This window comes from Pseudorasbora parva, chromosome 21 (assembly GCF_024679245.1).
Source record: "Pseudorasbora parva isolate DD20220531a chromosome 21, ASM2467924v1, whole genome shotgun sequence".
NCBI classification, from domain to species: Eukaryota; Metazoa; Chordata; class Actinopteri; order Cypriniformes; family Gobionidae; genus Pseudorasbora; species Pseudorasbora parva.
In genome coordinates, this window is record NC_090192.1 from 10190971 (window position 1) to 10211377 (window position 20407).

Here is a 20407-nt window from a genome sequence, read left to right on the forward strand (position 1 = left end):
CCACTGAGACTTGGACTGTAGCTTTCTTCATAAAATGGATAGTTGTGATTTCATTATCTGATTTGATGCACTGTTTGAGATCTGTTGTGAACTAGCTGGTATTTGCATGAGTTTGTCAAATTCTATATTATTATTATTATTAATTATATCTATATTAATATTTCCAAATTCAACTTTTTACTGGTAACACAAGACGTTTGGCATGATAGGACCCACAAAAATGTCCCCATTGCATTATTATACATTGTATATAGCATTAGTAGTTTAATGTAGTATTGGCACTAAAACTCTGTAAACTTTCATTTTCATTCTAGTTTTTTTTTTAGGTGAACTATACACAATACAGATTGCCACTATACAGAACTGGTGCTTTTTTTGTATTGTGAATTTGCGATATATCTTGATGTGTAGAAAAAGTATGAAAATTGGTGGTATAAAATAGACCCATATACGTACTCCATTAACAGTGATATGATGTTACTGACGACTAGAAAATGAATACAATTTCAATAGTAACAACTTGAGTTTAATGTTTTATCCAGTATATTTTAAGACATGATGGTGACATGGAAAAAGTACTGTATAACAGGAATTACTCGCCTGTGGTAAATTCAATAACTTAAGTTTTTTTCACTTAATTACTTTTCGAAGATTTCTTTCCATGTTAATATTCAAGACGTGGTGTTCCCATTAGCCTGATGTCTATATGGTTGACATTATGGCCTTAAGACGTGGTTAGAATGGAAAAACGTGAGAACTCTGGAATGAGGATTTAAGGTGTGTGATATATGACTGTAATTATACAACAAGGCTTGCTGCTTCATTACACCTGCTGTATATGACACTGGAGGATTAGTCACTCACAAATGAACAGCGCTTATTTCATGCTGTCTGACGTGGAGCAATTAAGAGAGATAAAATATTACTAGGTAGTAGTACTTTTCTCATTTTTATTGTTGGGCAATGTAGGGGAGATACATAAAATAAACCTGATTCAAATGTTTCATATTGTGCAGAATATTAGTTTTTTATTTATTTAAATTTGATGCATTTAATATTACATGATGTCAATATTCTGTGGTGTTCTGGTGTATTTACTGGTTTTGAGCATGTATTTATCTATGGGTATCAAGCTTCTTTTATGGTGCATTACAGATGACGTCATTAGTGACATCTGTAATTTTTTTTCTCTTAGTTGTTGCATCAGAAGGTCCATTTAGGAAGAGGACAATCAAATTTTTTTTTTTTTTTTTTTTTTTACAGATTAAATAAAATGTATGTAGCAAACCATGCAGACACACCCTGTTACACTGAAAATATGGTGTAGAAATAATTTCCATTCAGAAATTGCTAGTAAATTTCACCATTAATAACAAAGAAACAGCAAGTAATGTATTGAATTAAACACCATTGTGAAGTAGAAAGACTGACAGTATTTTCTTTTAAAAACTTGCTCCAATTGTCTTTTTTTTTATTACAACTTTGAAAAATATTTTTACATTGTAGACATTAATACTGATATACCTGAATTATTATTATTAAACTACATATTTTGTCATTGAAAGTGATTGATATACAACTGAACATAAATTATAATTAAATAGTTCAATAAAATAATTTCATTTAATAAATATTTTTCAATTACATCACCATTGAAATATATTATATTTAAAACATTGAGTTTTTAAATATTTCTTAATGTAGATTTTTTTTTCTATGTATTTGAATGCGTGTTCGCCCTTTAAAACATGACACTTTTTAAGCCAAGTGGATTTTGATCACATTTTTCACAGTTTGTACAGTAAATACACCCTAAAGCACCAGACAAATATGTTTGATAGTTGTTTTGAACTTTGTTAAAAGCTTTCTTTCTTTTTTACAAACCCGATTATTAAAAAGTTGGGACTGTACAAATTGCCAATAAAAAAGGAATGCAATAATTTACAAATCTCATAAACTTATATTTTATTTACAATAGAATATAGATAACATATCAAATGTAGAATGTGAGACATTTTGAAATGTCATGCCAAATATTGGCTCATTTTGGATTTCATGAGAGCTACACATTCCAAAAAAAGTTGGAACAGGTAGTAATAAGAGGCCAGAAAATGTACATATGTAAGGAATAGCTGGAGGACCAATTTGCAACTTATTAGGTCATTTGGCAACATGATTGGGTACAAAAAGAGCCTCTCAGAGTGGCAGTGTCTCCCAGAAATCAAGATGGGCAGAGGATCACCAAAACGCCCAATGCTGCGAAGAAAAATAGTGGAGCAATATCAGAAAGGAGTTTCTCAGAGAAAAATTGCAAAGGGTTTGAAGTTATCATCATCTACTGTGCATAATATTATCTAAAGATTCAGAGAATCTGGGACGTCTCTGTGCGTAAGGGTTAATGCCGGAAAACCATACTGATGCCTGTGATCTTCGGCCCTTAGACGGCACTGCATCACATACAGGAATGCTACTGTAATGGAAATCACAACATGGGCTCAGGAATACTTCCAGAAAACATTGTCAGTGAACACAATCCACTGTGCATGAGTGTGTGTGGCATGGGCAGCTTATACATCTGGAAAGGCACAATCAATGCTGAAAGGCATATCCAAGATCTAGCTCCCATCCAGACGTCGTCTCTTTCAGGGAAGACCTTGCATTTTCCAACATGACAATGCCAGACCACAAACTGCATCAATTACAACATCATGGCAATTACAACTTTTTTGAGTTGTAATGTGTTTATGCCATGAAATTTTAAATGAACTTATTTTCCCCTTAAAATTATACATTTTCTCAGTTTAAACATTTAATATGTCATGTATGTTATATTATGTATAAAATATTAACATTTGAAACTTCCACATCATTGCATTCTGTTTTTATTCACAATTTGTACAGTGTCCCAACTTTTTTGGAAACAGGTTTGTATATTATCTCTGGCACAACATGAGCCCAAACGATAACAGACAGGTTTCTCAACCAAAAAAAAAAGATTTTTTTTTTTTTTTTTTTTTTACAGTGTGGTTTCACAGGCTAGTTTCTTAGGATTAGGTTCACTTAGGGCATTTAAGTATAGCTTTTATAAATGTGACTTTGAAAAGATTTTATTGTCGAAAAGTGGAGAAATTTAATAGCAACAATTTATGGACCCTAGACCAGGCACAAAAAAACACATTTAAGCTGTAAATCATTAACGGCACATCAACTGGTATTTTAACTGTTTTAATAAGAGAATGCTAACTGAAGAAGAAAGAGTTACGTGGTTCTATACGCGGAGGTTGACTCTCTTGGGAAATCAGTTGGGTTGTGTGCATTACGAGTCAGTTGAGTCACTAAACTCATTTGTTGTTAGCTGCTATTTATCTCCCAGTGGGCGATTTAAGAAATGTCAATGAAACAGATTCACAATAGTGAGCATTTAGAAGTGTGAAGAGAGCATTTCCTTACCTTTTAACTGTGGGTAACCAGTGTCTGTAAAAACAGTTCCCATATTCTGACACGTGGTTAACCCTTAGCAGTACAATTTAACACCATTGTTCCCATGACTTACTACTCTAATTTACAAAATAATGAACTTATTCACAATGATATACTTGTCTTTATTTGGTGTGTAAGGCAAAGTAAATTTCAAGTAAAACATATATTTTATTTTTCATATGAAAATCACCTAATTTGCATGTCCCCATTACATTTGAATGAGTTCTATAGTGTAAATAATTTAGTTTATTTAAAAATTATTTCATTTTATTTATTTAAAAATGATTCAAATTAAAATATCATGATTTTAATGTCTATGTAGTTTCCCTCCCCACCTAAACTTTAGAAGTTGTCTTTGTACTTTCTGTTCTCCCTGTTATGCTATAGTAGTCCCCCTTTAAAATAATGTTTTGATCATTATGACATATTATCATGTTTTTGACCACATGGTTAAAACAAAGATTAGTTTCTCTTTCATCAGTATTTCATGTTGTTTTCATGTATATTGTCCTTGTCAAGCTCAAAAGTTTGACTCTGTTGTCACAAAAAATAAAGCACAGCAGTCTCTTTTTTTTTTGTTGAATCATTTTTAAAGTATAATGTGTGATTAAGACACCCTTTGAAGGGTAGCAGTATATTTCACACTCTTGGTCCCCATGTACATACTGTGTACTTATTATTTAATTACAATAATGAGGTAATAACTTGGTACTAAGCCTGAACCAACCCCTAAACCTAACCTTAACCCATGTAGTTACCTTATATTACTCAGTACTTTATAAGTACATGTCAGTGCACATACTGTAAAATAAAGTGCAACAGAAGTATATACATTTATTTGCGTTTTAGTGTCAGGATTAATATTAATAACTTTTGCAGTTTAACCCTTAAACACAGACCTCGGGCCTTTATTGACATGATGTCATTCACTACCCTACTCCTTATTAATTTTTAGTTCTTCTTAGTTGTCTGACTAACACCAGACCAAGCTCAATCTTTTAAGACTGAACATGGGTCTGGGGAGTGTGCTCTGTATTTTCTACTGCAGAAGAGACGTGATCAATGGTAAATGGTGATCAATGGTCACCTATCCAATTTCGTCATTTGAGTCATAAAGAATCATTTGAACTATCCTCAAATGACTCTTTATGACTCAAATGACGAAATTGGATAGTCCTTCAACCAATCAGACCAACAATCTATAGTTTCTCTATCCGTTATTGCGTTAAATCCGCCAATCGTGTGCCAGGTGGATAAGCCGGTTTGTGATTGGTCCCCGCAATTTTTTAGCAAAAGCAGTATACAACATGTACAGGTTTCCAGCCTGAGCTGCAGGGCGTAATCAAATCCCCAGTAAATCGGGCTGGGTTTACCCAGTCTACCTTCTTGTGTTGGTTGTAATCAGCGTATTGAGTCATGATTCGAATCGCCAATGTCACGTGATTTCAACAGTTTGACAGTTTGACATGCGATCCGAATCATGAATCAATACGCTGATTCATAACCGTTTGAATCTTTATTTGAGGATTGAAAACAAACACGGAAGTGAAGACAATGCTGAATAAAGTCGTAGTTTTTGTTATTTTTGTACCAAAATTTATTTTCGATGCTTGAAGAGATTCTAATTAACCCACTAATGTCACATATGGACTACTTTCATGATGTTTTTATTCCCTTTCTGGACATGGACAGTATAGTGTGCATACACTTAGATACGCTGTTAGTTATATATATATATATATATATATATATATATATATATATATATATATATATATATATATATATATATATATATATATATATATATATATATATATATATATATATATATATATATATATATATATATATATATATACTCTTTAAAAAAATGTTGGTTTTTGTTGGTTTTACTTAAAAAAGTAAGTTACCTGGTTACCTTAAAATTTTGAGTTTATTGAAATTAAAAATCTGAGTTGATACAATGAAGCAAATTTGTTTAATAAATAGAAACTCAAAATATTTTTGTATCTGAACCACATAAAAAATTTGATAAATCATGAAAATAGCACTATTTGGCATGTTTCACTGCATCATCAGAAATATAAAACACACGATTACCCAATATGCTTAAAAAATCTTTTAATAATATTTTAATAAAGGTTGTCAAATCTCAAGAAATGTTCATTGTATTAACTCAAAATTTTAATTTCAATGAACTCAAAATTTTAAGGCAACCAGGTAACTTTTTTTCTAAATAATTTTTTACAGTGTATATATATATATAAAATATATATATATATATATATATATATATATATATATATATATATATATATATATATATATATATATATATATATATATATATATATATATATATATATATATATATATATATATATATATATATATATATTTTAAATAAAAGAATGTCTGTTGTCCCATTCATTTTTTTTAAAAAATTGTATTGGGTCGCTAATGACCCGAGTTATGTAATAGTTTAGGTATATTTTTCTGCACAGCAATAATTGAATATGAATTCTTTATCACATTTATTCCACAAGGTGGCAATGTCTGATCCACATTGGTGAAATGACTTCACTCATAGTTACCGCAGGAAAACCAAAGAACAGGGAGAATCGTCAGCAAAAAAAAAAAAAAAAAAAACTTAAAATTGCTGGATCTGGAGAAGGAGCTGTCAGCCATCAAAATATTGCGTTTGAAGATGTTGAAAATATGAGAATATGCTTGAGATTGCGAATATGAGCCAGATGCTGAATGTACTGGGAAATGAAGTGAAGAGGACAGCGACAGTGATGATGGTATCAAACATCTGCTCTAAATGAACCCTTCCAAGCTCAAAAAGGTAACAAAATATGCTTTATTTTATTCTTCTGTAATCGTTACTCTAATATCAGGAGTGTTTTCGCGACAGGTAGAGATCCATCTGTGGCAAAACATTCATGCTTTTAAGGATTGAGAATCAGCCCCTGGAAAAACATTTGTATTTTCACAAATTTGAACATTTGTATCGACGTATCCTCCTTTTGTGGTCCCTCAATGGTTGGTTCGATGGATGGATGGTTGGCCTGGTAGATCTGAGGTGGGAAAATAAGAGTTCAGTAGTAACTTTTTCAGAAGAAATAGTAAATCTCCTCATTGTAGGACCACAATACTGCTATTAGTTTTACAAAGTTACATCATAAAAACAGTAGCAAGTTTCACTATGACCTTCCTTATTCCATTGTTTAGCATTTTATGTTAGTCTACATGTGATTTAGCCTGATAAACAAAATTAATTCATAATTTAAAGCATGTTAATCTCTTTGGAAATGTTCCTTCTCTATCTCTCTAATGTCTTATTATTAGCTCTTTTTTGTCTTTTGGACTGAGATTATGCTATCAGTGTTCTTCTTCTCTCAGCTGGTCTCTCAGAAGGGAATCAGCTCATGTAAATATGCTACGCTGCTACCAAAGCACTCTGCTCACATTAGTGAGGCTATAACACATGATAAGACTGATAATAATTCCATGTTTTCCTCTGATTCTCTATAACATTGAGACAGGAGTACAGCCATAAATGCAGGAAGTTTAAGGATTCTGTGTGCGTAAGTGGAACGGTAGCAAAGTTTAAACAATGAACGATTGAAGCTTTTCATAAATGGTCATAAATGGCTTTTTAGCCTAGGGGTTTTCTCTTAGGCGCCTTTCTGTCTGTCTAAATTATGGCAGTGAACTTTTCTTGCCTCTGTCTGTATGTGTCTATTTTCCAAGTGTTTTTGTTTGTTTGATAGGCTTCTCAAATGAACATAACCATATCCAAATAAATAAATAAATAAATGCTTAATACTAATTTCACAAAGATTTCAAAGACTGCTGAAACTTTTTTCACAATCAATCATCAATATTTTTTAACTGATGTAAAAATTCGGCCCATACCGTGTGAATATAATGGACTCTTCAGAATAATTTTTTTTTTTTTACTGGACCTACCCACATTTTTACAAACTCAATTCCAAGAAAGTTGGGACACTGTACAAATTGTGAATAAAAACAGAATACAATGATGTGGAAGTTTCAAATTTTAATATTTTATTCAGAATACAACATACATGACATATCAAATGTTTAAACTGAGAAAATGTATCGTTTTAAGGGGAAAATAAGTTCATTTTAAATTTCATGGTATAAACACATTGCAACTCAAAAAAGTTGTAATTGCCATGATGTTGTGATTGATGCAGTATGTGGTCTGGCATTGTCATGTTGGAAAATGCAAGGTCTTCCCTGAAAGAGACGACGTCTGGATGGGAGCTAGATCTTGGATATGCCTTTCAGCATTGATTGTGCCTTTCCAGATGTATAAGCTGCCCATGCCACACACACTCATGCACAGTGGATTGTGTTCACTGACAATGTTTTCTGGAAGTATTCCTGAGCCCATGTTGTGATTTCCATTACAGTAGCATTCCTGTATGTGATGCAGTGCCGTCTAAGGGCCGAAGATCACAGGCATCAGTATGGTTTTCCGGCATTAACCCTTACGCACAGAGATTGTTCCAGATTCTCTGAATCTTTAGATAATATTATGCACAGTAGATGATGATAACTTCAAACCCTTTGCAATTTTTCTCTGAGAAACTATGTTCCTATATTACTCCACCATTTTTCTCAGCAGCATTGGGGGAATTGGTGATCCTCTGCCCATCTTGACTTCTGAGAGTCACTGCACTCGGAGAGGCTCGTTGGGACGAGAGAGAGAAAGTTGGAACAAGGCCATGTGTACAACTGTGTGGCATCCCGTCTTCTTTTTATAACAGTCTGCAAACGTCTGGGGACTGAGGAGACAAGTTGCTCAAAGTTAAGGAATAGGAATATTGTCCCATTCTTGTCGAATACAGGCTTCTAGTTGTTCAAGTGTCTTAGGTCTTCTTTGTCACATATTCCTCTTTATGATGCAGGCATTTTACAGGCATTTTGTATGATCTCTCTTATTTAGTTAATTGTATTATTTTGTTATAGTGTTCATAATGATTTGATTGAGGAATTCTAAGAAGGTTGATGTCTAACTTAAAGGGCTAGTTCACCCAAAAATTTAAATTCTGTTATTAATTACTTACCCTCATGTCGTTTGACACCCATAACAGTTTTGTTCTTCTTTGGAACACAAATTAAGGTATTTCTGTTGAAATCCGATGGACAAAGTCCATCAAAGAACAAGGGAGATGTGCAGAGTTGTGGAAACTACAGAGGTATTAAGCTGATGAGCCATACAATGAAGTTGTGGAAAAGAGTAGTGGAAGCAAGGCTAAGGGGAGAAGTGGACATTTGTGGGCAGAAGTATGGTTTCATGCCAAGAAAGAGCACTACAGATGCATTATTTGCTTTGAGAATGTTAATGGAGAAGGACAGAGAGGGTCAGAAAGAGCAGCATTGTGTCTTTGTAGATTTAGAGAAAGCATATGACAGAGTGCCAAGAGAGGAGCTGTGACATTGTATGAGGAGGTCTGGAGTGGCAGAGAAATGTTAGAGTGGTGCAGGATATGTATGAGAGCAGTAGGACAGTGGTAAGGTGTGCCGTAGGTGAGACAGAGGACTTCATGGTGAAGGTGTGACTAATGTATGGTTAAGGTGTGTTATGGAGGTTGTCTCTGCAGGACAGTTTGGTGACCCCTGCTCTAATCTATATGATAGAATAGGCTACATTCATGTACAACATAAACAATACAGCAATAAACAAACTGTTTTCTTTTCATGCCGTGTGTGCCATTTCACTAGCTTAATATGCTTTAACCTGATTATTTTGTCATGTTTATTCTGTATATCATTCCCTTTCTCCACACACAGTTTTATGATTCTTCATATAATTTAATTGTATGCCTAGTGGAATTATTACACACAATCCTGCTAAAATCGAAAATCAATACAACAAGCTGCATAGTAAAATGTGTCCCCAGTATTGATCAGAAACTATAACACCATTCATTTTCATATGAAAGTATACATGCAGAGCACTCTCAGATCAAACCGTTTCTTCTATCGAGTTCATCCGAACACCCTCTCATCCGCTCAACAATCACCGCGTCAGAGGATATTATTTGTAGGGTTATCATAGCGTAAACACTCAGCCAATCAGTTTGTGCTTGTATTATCTACCGTGGCTTTCTCAGTGTTTATTCACACTGATAAGCTGAAGTGTGAGTATCAATATCTACTGTGTGTTGTTTCTCCTCATTGACTTTTATGGTTGCACTGGTTGGGCGACTCCAACCACCGATACAATCCTACAAATTTTACAACAGAAGCCTCAGGAAATGTTCCTGTAAATTGTATGCGTAATATAAACAGAGTAGCAAGCAATCTGTATCAATCTTGTAGGCTGATAATATTTATATTTGCGGAAGAAAATGTTCTCAAGGAAACATGTATGGACCACCACTGAGATTTACACAATTTCTATATGCCTTCATGACCTGAGGATTTACTCTTCCTGCATTTATGGGAGCTCACAGAGAAAGCGCTCATGTGCCTTTATGTTGGAAGAATGTAATATGCAATCTAAAAGCAAGTTATAAGATGAATTATTCAGTTCTTGAATAAAGAATATGAGTACCGTAGATTCAATAGTTGAATATTAGTAATTAATTAGGCCTATTACGATATTACTTAATATTCAACAATATTATTGATCTGACTGAACTGATGCTGTTGTATGTGAATTGAACTGGGCAATGCCATCATTTTTTGCAGAACTGCTTTATGAGATAAACTAATGTAATAATTGATTATCTTTCTTTACAAACGGAACTGAATCAACACTGAATTGTTTTCAGCTGAACAACAGCTAAAATGCAACTTTTCTGTTATCACTCCTTTTGTATAAAGTGATATGTAAATAAAAGTGACTTGACTTGAGGTCAAAATAGCAATTTAACTGCTATTCATGAGATGAATGCAGATTAATTTGTATATTGTCTATGATAATTAATGGCCTCATAATAAGAAATGGAGTGCTGCATGGATGAAGTGTTTTTGTAGGCCAAAACCCCGAAATGAATGAGCATTTTAGCATTTCTGATTCCATCGCCCTGAAGTCAGTGGGTTTTTTGAATGTTTTTATTTGGGTGAAAAGTCTTAAATAAAGTCTGTGGTGTACACAAGCTCAAGATATTTTAACATTTTATCAGTAATACCCCCTTGTGGTTTTAAAAGCTTTTATTTGTCTTGAAAAAGACTGTTGCTAGTTGGCTTAATGGAACTACTGAGAGAAATGTTTTTAAAATAAGACGTTGTCAGAAGCTGGTGACGTTGATGTCAGACGACCTCGGTTTCTTTGTTTATTGAATATCCTACATTTAGCTTTTTACTTCTGTTGATTGTATTCGGGCCAATGGAAAAGAAGGAACTGGTCGATAAATATGTTATTACTGCAGCACTCTGCTAACATTAGGAAGTAATCTGAAAAAAAAAAAAAAAATACAGAAATATGTAAATTCCAACCCAATCTCATGAGAAACATTTAACCGTGCATGCCAATTGCATGTCATTGATCTTATTGTGTGAATAATTCTTACAAAAAATGTAAGCATGAAGAAGGTTCATCCCTAACCTTAACCATCAGGACATAAAAGCAGATCATATGAAAATGTATGAATGATATCATACAAATTCATATGAATTAGCCACTTCTACTCAAACATAAAATAGGCTACATCTAACTGCCAAGAGAGTTTAGATTTCTGTTCAACCTTATTATTTGCATATTATTACATTTTCCCAAATCTAATTCCCGACACTTAGGAAACATAATCGAGTTGTTAGTCAATATATGTAATTTGAGCGCTCTGATGGTGCCATTAAAACACTTGAAGATTAATTCCACTGGCTAGTTAACTGATAGTTCAAGATGACTATTGATTGACCACCCCTGCCTTCTTTAGTAATCAATGAAGCATAATTAACATTTCCAGCTCTCATTTTCTTCCAGAGTCTTTATTCTAAATGAACGTCTGTCATTGAGAGATTTGAGAGAAATTCATCAACGCCCATCATACAGTTATGTCTAGTTCCAGAGAATAAGATCAGGATCACTTCCTTTGTACCACTTGTTACAAATGTTTGTGATGGTAAGACAATAGTGTAAAAAGCATTTTTTTTGTTACTTTGTTAGTCGGACGCAATTTGAATTAATGAAGGTCAGAACATGAACCACGTTGCGTAGGCCTACGTGTCCGCACGCATTTAGCACGCGCCGTGTGTGTCCTCTCAGCTCCGCCCTCTAGTGGATTTACGCAAGCATTTTACATTATTTTTTTTAGCGGGCCCTATATCAAACGCGACCAATGAATATTATTCATTCCACAGTGCAAAATGCCAACTAATCTTCAAAAATACCGTATACAATGCTACTTTTACTAAACGAAACGGTATCAGCGGGGTTTACTATGGGCTATGTGCTGCTGATCATTCATCATTGACAAACAAAAAATGTGCGTGAGACAAAACGTTACCGGAAACGTGTTTTAATTCAAATTAGACATTATATTCGGAAATTAAGACAGTAAGGTCCTCAACGCCCTATTTTCATTCACAAAAATATGGAGAAAAAGGTCAATAAGCCACCAAAGGATAAGCTTGAACACATCAGTTTGTCTCAGTCAGTGCAAAGCAAGATAGCATTATAATAATAAAAACACACAAATGTTAAATAAATAGTATTTCTAATAATAACCATAAACAAGTAATATTCAAACACTGTTTTTGATTCCCCTATTGTGAATTTGTAGGCCTATATTCTTGTAAAATTCAACTGATGTGCATGTGTGTGGACTAGGCTATTTTACAATGGTTTCAAACACAGCTAATCACATCAGATTTTTTTAAAATCTGAAATATTAAATTGTCCTACATCAGTCCATTCAAGTCGAAATACACTTCATAAACACTGTGTACATAACTGCACAAAACTCATTGACAACTATTATCCTTAGTTTACATGTCAGGGAGGGAATATAACTTCCTGTGGGAGAATGTCAAATGATGTTGCTTAATAAAATTGTGTTTTAATGAAAATGTATGCTCTTAATATGTTTATTATGCAGCGACCATGTTTTAAAAACTATAAGGCACTTAAGGCCATTCTGTATTGTGAATATACCCCTGCTAGTTGTGCTTATCTCATTATAATAATAGTCCAACAATATTTACCTTATTGCTGAATTATGCAACAGCATAACATTTTGGATACTTTCTCCGCCACTGAATAAAAGATAAAAAGGCTAATTGCAACATTTTTTTCCAAAAGCAAGTTTATATATCACATTTCAGGCGTTATAACTTGCAATTGCAAGTTTATATCTCACAATTTGAGTAAAAAAAGTCAGCAAGTTATGACTCGCAATTACGAGAAAGTCAGAAACACTTTTTATCCTGTGGCGCAAACATGTAAGTTACAAAAAGTAACAAAATGTAAGTTTAAGCAAATGTAGTTCTAGTATTATACAGCTGTCTTGTTAATGTCCAGAGTCTCGTAGATATTGAGATCACAGGGTTGGATGGCTTTTGCCAATGACTCATTAGTTCATCATTAACACTCTGGTTGTGTGTAAGTGCTGGGTGGGGTTTGGACCTCCCTCTGGGGTCTCTTGAGCTATAAAAGCATCATGGTCTGGCGAGAGAGGAGCAGATAAACAGCAACAACCAACATCAGCTCTACACAATCCCTCTGAGCCTGAACATCTATTGCAAAGTAAGTAGCATCTTTAGTTGATGATAACTTAAACATAACGGAATCAGAAACAGGACCATGGATAGCTCTTTTACAAAATATATCAATGAGTGAACTTGACAAAACTGTTCAGCATTGAGCATCTCTTGGGTCTATCAGTGTTTGAGACTTTGAGACTTGCTCTACACATCTGGATCAAAGGTGCATGTTACTTGGTATGACTAAATGTTTTCTCTCTGTCTATCAGATGGCAAGTGCACTGCGATCCTGGACTGTGCCGCTGGCTCTTGTGCTATGTGTCATAGTATGTCTCAGCAGCCTGGCTGAAGCTTACCCGCCCAAACCTGAACCTCCAGCGGGAGATGTGGGTCCAGAGGAGATGGCCAAGTACCACACGGCTCTAAGACACTACATCAACCTCATCACACGACAGAGGTATGGCTACAATGACCTGGCTGTGCAACGTACAATTACATGGGTAGCACGTTACAATAAGCTTCCATTTGTTAGTTAACTACATTAGTTTGCATGATCTAACAGTGATAATTTATTCATCTCAGCTAATGTTAATGTCAACATTTACAAATACATTATCAAAATCAAAAATTACATCTGCTAATATTATTTATTAGACCTGAGCTAACAAGGTTAAAAATAAAAAAGTTAAAAATAAAAAGTAGTATTTTTATAAACTAATGTTAATAAATACTGCAACAAATGGTTTGCTCATTGTTAGTTAATATTAAATAATGTTAACTAATGGAACCAAAAGCGTTGCATTACACGTGTGTCAGTGCAGATTTTAGCAGGTAAATCAGGATTAGATGCTAATGACTAGTTATTAGTAGCGCTTAATAATACGCTTTAATAATAATTGTCAGAACATGATATAAGCTGTAGTTAAAACTACTAAAAGTAAATGTCACAATACATTATATATATATATATATATATATATATATATATATATATATATATATATATATATATATATATATATATATATATATATATATATATATATAGTATTTTGTTTAATTTAACATAATGTAATACATTAGTCATCATGAACTATTTATGATCAAAATATTTGCAGCATTTATTAATGTAGATTCATGTTAAATTCTGCATTTACTAATATATAACATCAGTTAATCTATTAGGAATGAACATCAATTAACACTGAATAACATTGTTAATTTCTTATTATTGTAAGTTATTGATTTTTTTGTTATTAAAAAGATAATGTAATATAATATAATATAATATAATATAATATAATATAATATAATATAATATAATATAATATAATATAAAATTGTCTTAGAGGCCATCATAATCCATAGAAGAGTAATTCTTTGTAAATTATTTGTAAAAGTATCTGACGTAAATGTCACACTGGACTAAATGCAGCAATATCTTTAAGAATTATTTTTCAAAACCATTTTTTTCCTGCTCGTCACTCACGATTAAAGCCATTGTACAGATGCAACTCAAGCTAAGTAAGTTCAGATGATTCTTGAAATATGATTCTGCGGGAAAAAAGCAGAAAACAGCTAATGGCCCAACAAAGATTTTCAGATGATAATGGAGAGTATGATGCCCATATTAATGGAATCATTTATAACACAGCTCTCTGTCTTTCTCTCTTGCTCTCATCATAATAACGTAATTTACTGTGAATTAGTCACATCACATTTTCCAGTCAATGAGTTATTTAAGCCTTTATTAAACATATTTATATATTGCTTACAAAAAGGTACAGTTATGGTACTAAATGTTGATACCACACTTTGATTTTCATTTTTATATTCCTGTACCATGATATTTACATGGTACTCAAGAGTCATCTAAGGATTACCATAGTCCAAACAAAATTAAAATTAACCACTAAAAATTAACCAAAAAACGACTTAACTAAAAACTAAACCCTATGTTTTAGAATATATATATATATATATATATATATATATATATATATATATATATATATATATATATATATATATATATATATATATATTCAAAATATGAACACAAATATTATAGCATGTCAATGTTAGTCCTTAAGGTTCTCAAGTTTCCTTTTGTCTGTAAATCTTTATTGTTTGTAAAGCTGCTTTTGGCAATGTGGTACAGTGTGTGTTGTGAAAAGCACTTAACAAATAAATTAAATCGATTTGAATACAGTCAAATACATATATTCTGTTTATTCTAATGCAAGAGGGTTCATATGAGAATAAACAGAATCTGTCTTACAGTTTAAACAAAACCTCCTTTTATTGTGCATTCATGGTTTTACCAAATTGTGCGTTGCTATGTTTTTATCTGAACACACATGTGTGCGAGGGGTGGGCTGAGTAGCCAGATATCCTTCAACCTGTACATAACCCCTCATTATTGTGCTGTGCGCTAAGATAGATTGTTATTAAGTGGGATTAACATGTCTGGTAACGTCTCTGATAATGCATCCGCATTTTCCGCATCAAGTTTAACCTTAAAAGGCCACAATTAAATGACGTTCATGTGTTATTTTGGTTCTGTTTGATTTCCCTATTTCTCTGAATTGATCTACATTTATCTTGAAGATCTTTCAGATTGTAATCCTTTTTGGTGCTTGTTTGTTCAGCACTTTGCTGTTGCTCACAATTAGGGTAATGGAATTTGAACAAATGCTATATGCACGTAAACTGTTCTTCAGACTTGAATGACTCCTCAAATCATGCTCATACATCTTGCTTCTCATTCTTCAGATATGGGAAGCGATCCACCCCTGAGGCCGCTGTGGCTGAACTGCTGTTCGGCGATGATGAACAGGACGCCAGGCCCCGGTGAATCTCGGTTACTTTTATATCATAGCTTTGTGTCACTGCATGTTGTATTTAATCACAGATATCAATACTCCTCCTTATACAGTCACAGTATAAAATGAATGATTTTGTTTTTGTGCAGCGTGGAAGACTTGTTATGGTGATGTGACTCCTCTCTCCTACTGTGTGGCCGATGCACTGGCTTTCTTCATCCATTCATCTCTAAGATAATAAATGAACAGCAGAAACCAGCATGAGCCAAACTCTCTTCAAAAAGAAGCTCCAAAAACACCTCATGATCTGTATATCTCAATCAGCCTCTTTCGACCTCTTTCTTTTTTCTCTTTCTATGATTTAATTTACGCTTTGTGAAAGACAATTGTAAATAATTGGTTATTCATCTGACAAAATTGATGATAATAATAAAAATAACTGAATGTTGAACGCTTGATTCCGCTTTATTTATGCATTAAATTGTATTTATTTTAGTTCTGTCAATCGCGATTAATCACATCCAAAATAAAAGTTTATGTTTACTTAATATATGTGTGTTTACTGTGTAGCCTATAATTATAATGCATATATAAATACACACATGCATGTATATGTTTAAGAAATATTTGCATGTATGTATATACTTTATATATTTATATAATTTATATTATATGAATATAAATATTTTATATATAAATATATAAAAAATCTTGAATATATACACATGCATGTGTGTATTATACATTAAAACTATTCGTAGTACACATACATATATTATGTAAACACAAACTTTTATTTTGGATGGGATTAATCATTTGACAACAGTAATTTATGAATTAACCTTTTCTTAAATAAATAAAGATTGAGTCTGAACTATTACATCTGTATACCACTAGATGGAGGAACTCAACAATATTTCTATTATTATTATCATTATTATTATTATTAAATATGCCAGTGTCGTTGTTTTATGATCACAGTTTGGAAGTTTTTTTTATTGTTATAAGATAAATACAAATACCAAAAAATACCATAAATATTTATATTGCACTGAACAAAAACTGGACATTCTTTAACTTTATATGGTACATAATATGCTTTACATCACATATAGTATTTAAATAAGCTGAAATAAAAATGTTTAGGCTATTTTGATCTAATGATTTATATTTCTGTCTTACAAATGAGGATAAAAATGACAATTAATAGAAATAGTCCTTGCTATTACCATATTTGTACTTTGGTATTTACCACAATTTCAAGTGCACTATAATTTCAGGAAGCATACTGATGGGATAGTGTGTTTTGTAATATATATATATATATATATATATATATATATATATATATATATATATATATATATATATATTTATATATATATATATATATATATATATATATATATATATATATATATATATATATATATATATATATATATATATATATATATATATATATATATATATAGGCTATGAAATGTAATAGTAATAGTAGCCTATGTAAAGACAGAGAGACTGCGGTATGTGGTGAATTGTTCTTAAAACTGTAAAGGTTTGAATGATTTAATACAAGGTAGAGCTAGGGATGTTGTGGGGTCCGCAGAGAGGCGTGGAATGTGTTGCCCCTTTAAGACTCACAGCATCTCAATATACAACAAAAGCGCATCGCCGCCGGCCAGATACGTGATGTAAAGCAGTTACACAGATTGTTTAAATCTTCGTGTAGTTATCAGGGGACGAGAGGTTGACTGAGGAGATAATCTAGTTGAAACTAAGTGTTCGTGTTGTAATATTGCTTGTCTGTGAGACGCACTGGTTGCTGTGTTATCAGGTGTTTGTGTGTGCATGTCAATAAAACGCGAAATTGTTAATGATTCGGAAAGCCTGTGGATTATACGCGTTAATTCAGCGACCATCATCATGACCGCCGTCTGCAAAAAGTGAAAGACGTGCACTGCTGGTTTATTTCACCCTGTCAGACATCACAGGTGAGTCAAAGGCGTTCATGACAGATAGTCAAACAGCTCATTACACTAATTTCTACACAGCGAGCTACGCGACGCGATAAACAGGATATATAGAGTTTGAGCTGAACTGAATGCGAGTCTGTTTATCAATGTGCTCGCACAAAAAATACAACGCCTTTTCTAGACATTTGATATGATAGTAATATGGGATTCTTTGGTGAAGATATAATTTACCACGAAAAAGGAAAATAGGAATCGTTCAGTACGTTACCCTACGGATATTCATTAGCTCACCATGCTTTCCCATCCGATACATCACTGTAGGCTACCATACGTACCACTTATTACTTAATGTGTTCAGGATGTATTTAGAACGAGAACCATGCATTTTGAGTAGATATATTTATTTTGAAAGTTAATTAACTGTTCGCTTAATTTACAATGACGTCGTCTATCATGAAGACATTGTAAGGTTAATATGATCACACTACTTTTATGAGATTTTTTTCCCCTACGTCATAAATCATTACAAAAGATAGATGCTGTAATTTGATTAAAACTAAGTGCCGTCAATTCATTATGTTTATAACTGAAATACTGTATACAAGTAGCCATAAGTGAAAACAACAACAGATTCACTCATGCTTTGTCCAGAGTTTGGTTTCTAGTAATGGACTTTCCCCCCCTGCAAATATAGTAATTATTATTATTAATTTCAAACATATACTGCCTTACAACTAGATTCACCTTCACGTGTTTAATAATTGTTAATTTTTAAAGCACTTAACCGAGATGTGCCTACAGCAACCCTCCAACATATTCTACTTTAAATTATCTTTAACCTGAGGACAATTTATTTAAAAGGTTTTTGTGACCTCTTAAACTGTGCAAAAAACACCTTTCCAAACTAGAGTCTGCCTAGTGAATTTCGTCCATTTCCACTATTTTTTTTTATTTTTATTTATAAGCATTTATATTCCTATTACAATATTTCTGTTACTATTGAATGTATTCTTTTTAACGTTTGTATTTTTTCTCTCTTTTATTGAACCTTTTTTCTTCTTGTAATAGTTCATGTCCCATATGTCCTGTATGTCCCTATACTTGGCAGAGTTTCGTGTCCCTATATTTGGCTATGAATCAATGGTCTATTCTTTTAACATGTGTTTGCTGGCTTGTGGGAAAGTCGACACCTCTTCAACTCCTACATTCTTTTCTGTGTCTCATTCATAAACATGACATGACCTCTCTGCTTCTGTTCCACTCGGTGTGTGACAGCTTTACCCACGTGTGCAGCTCCAGGGACTGTTTCCATGAAAACCGGCGATGTAGTCAGTGCACTCAATAAAAACAAGTGAAATTGCAAGATGTGGTATTTAAGGTTTGGGATTGGATTGATTTTGCTTTGATTTTAAAATTGTGATTGGCTATAAGGTCATTTACATGTCTTCGATTGAATAATACTATACAGTGAGACAACAATATGCATGGAAAGAAGTTTTCAGTCGTCACTCGTTTGGCACATTATTGTACCAGGTGGCACAACAGCTGCCAAAGAGGCAAATTTGCTTATTAAATTATCTGTGTGTAGACACACAAAGACAGACCATGAACATTTCTAAAAGCTGACCACAGATTGTCCTGAAACTCAAAACCAGCCAGTTACTTAAATAATGTACATCACAATCTCGTAATAAAGATCATCAATTAACATGTCTAAATTGCATGCCTAAACACAGAACTGCACCATTAACAAGATTTACTCTCCAATTTTCTAGCTCCTTTGCTCTATTGAAATACCCTACAGTAGAGGCTCTTGGGATTTCATGTGTTGCCAGGCAACCACCGCTGCAGCTGCGCAGCCGGAGAGTTAATGCTACAGTACTGTTAGTGCTGACCTCTCACTGTCATCTCTCCTGACTGCCTTTGGTTAAGCTAATTGAGCATATGTGTGTAATTGTTTGTGTATGTTTATTATGGCTGTATCTGCGTAAATCAAAAGCACTAGCAAAATAATAATAATAGTAATAATAATAATGTATTTTTGCTGAAGATTGAAGTGTGGTGCTGTTTGCATCTGTTATTAACATGTTTCAAATGTGTCAGGTGGAAACAGGGTTTTGTGGTCTCTTGATACTTTAAGTCCTTCTTAAGTCAATAAAGGCAAACATTGTACGTCTGATCAACCTGCAAGCCTTTGTGCTTAATTCTGATTTCTTGCTCAGATCAGATTTTTTGGTATAGCTGTTCACATTGTTGTTTTAAACGTGGCCTATATCAGATTCCAGTGCGAACAGATCATGGTTCTGAACTGACCTGTATGCGCAAAAGAACGTTAAAAAGACGTCACGCAGCACACTGTCATACGGAAGTACACTCAAAGAACATTCAAGCGATAGTTTACCCAAAAATGAAAAATACCCCATGATTTACTCACCC

General features: G+C 33.2%; 2 protein-coding genes across 4 annotated transcripts in view; both read left to right on the forward strand.

Moving 5' to 3' along the window:
- The first annotated feature begins 6195 nt into the window (after positions 1-6195).
- pyyb (peptide YYb) lies at positions 6196-16402 on the forward strand. Of its 2 annotated transcripts, none has more exons than XM_067429144.1 (4): positions 6196-6331; positions 13440-13627; positions 15946-16023; positions 16145-16402. In XM_067429144.1, exons 1-4 carry the CDS (start codon positions 6308-6310, stop codon positions 16164-16166), a joined length of 312 nt encoding a protein of 103 aa, XP_067285245.1. In that variant the 5' UTR covers positions 6196-6307; the 3' UTR covers positions 16167-16402. The 2 variants fall into 2 exon arrangements, with proteins under 2 accessions (XP_067285245.1, XP_067285246.1); XM_067429145.1 differs by lacking the exon at positions 6196-6331 and adding an exon at positions 13156-13213.
- A 1240-nt stretch (positions 16403-17642) lies between these two features.
- The window catches only part of mpp2b (MAGUK p55 scaffold protein 2b), a 57015-nt gene continuing 54250 nt past the window's right edge, over positions 17643-20407 (forward strand). For both annotated transcript variants that reach the window (XM_067429141.1, XM_067429143.1), the window contains exon 1: positions 17643-17989. The gene's annotated coding sequence lies outside the window, so the exon portion shown is untranslated. The remainder of the gene's footprint in view (positions 17990-20407) is intronic.

Coding starts and splice junctions, on each gene's coding strand:
- pyyb (XM_067429144.1), top strand. CDS start 6,308: ATGAACCCTTCCAAGCTCAAAAAG. Junction 13,628..15,945: donor AACCTCATCACACGACAGAG/GTATGGCTACAA, acceptor CTCATTCTTCAG/ATATGGGAAGCGATCCACCC. Junction 16,024..16,144: donor GAACAGGACGCCAGGCCCCG/GTGAATCTCGGT, acceptor GTTTTTGTGCAG/CGTGGAAGACTTGTTATGGT.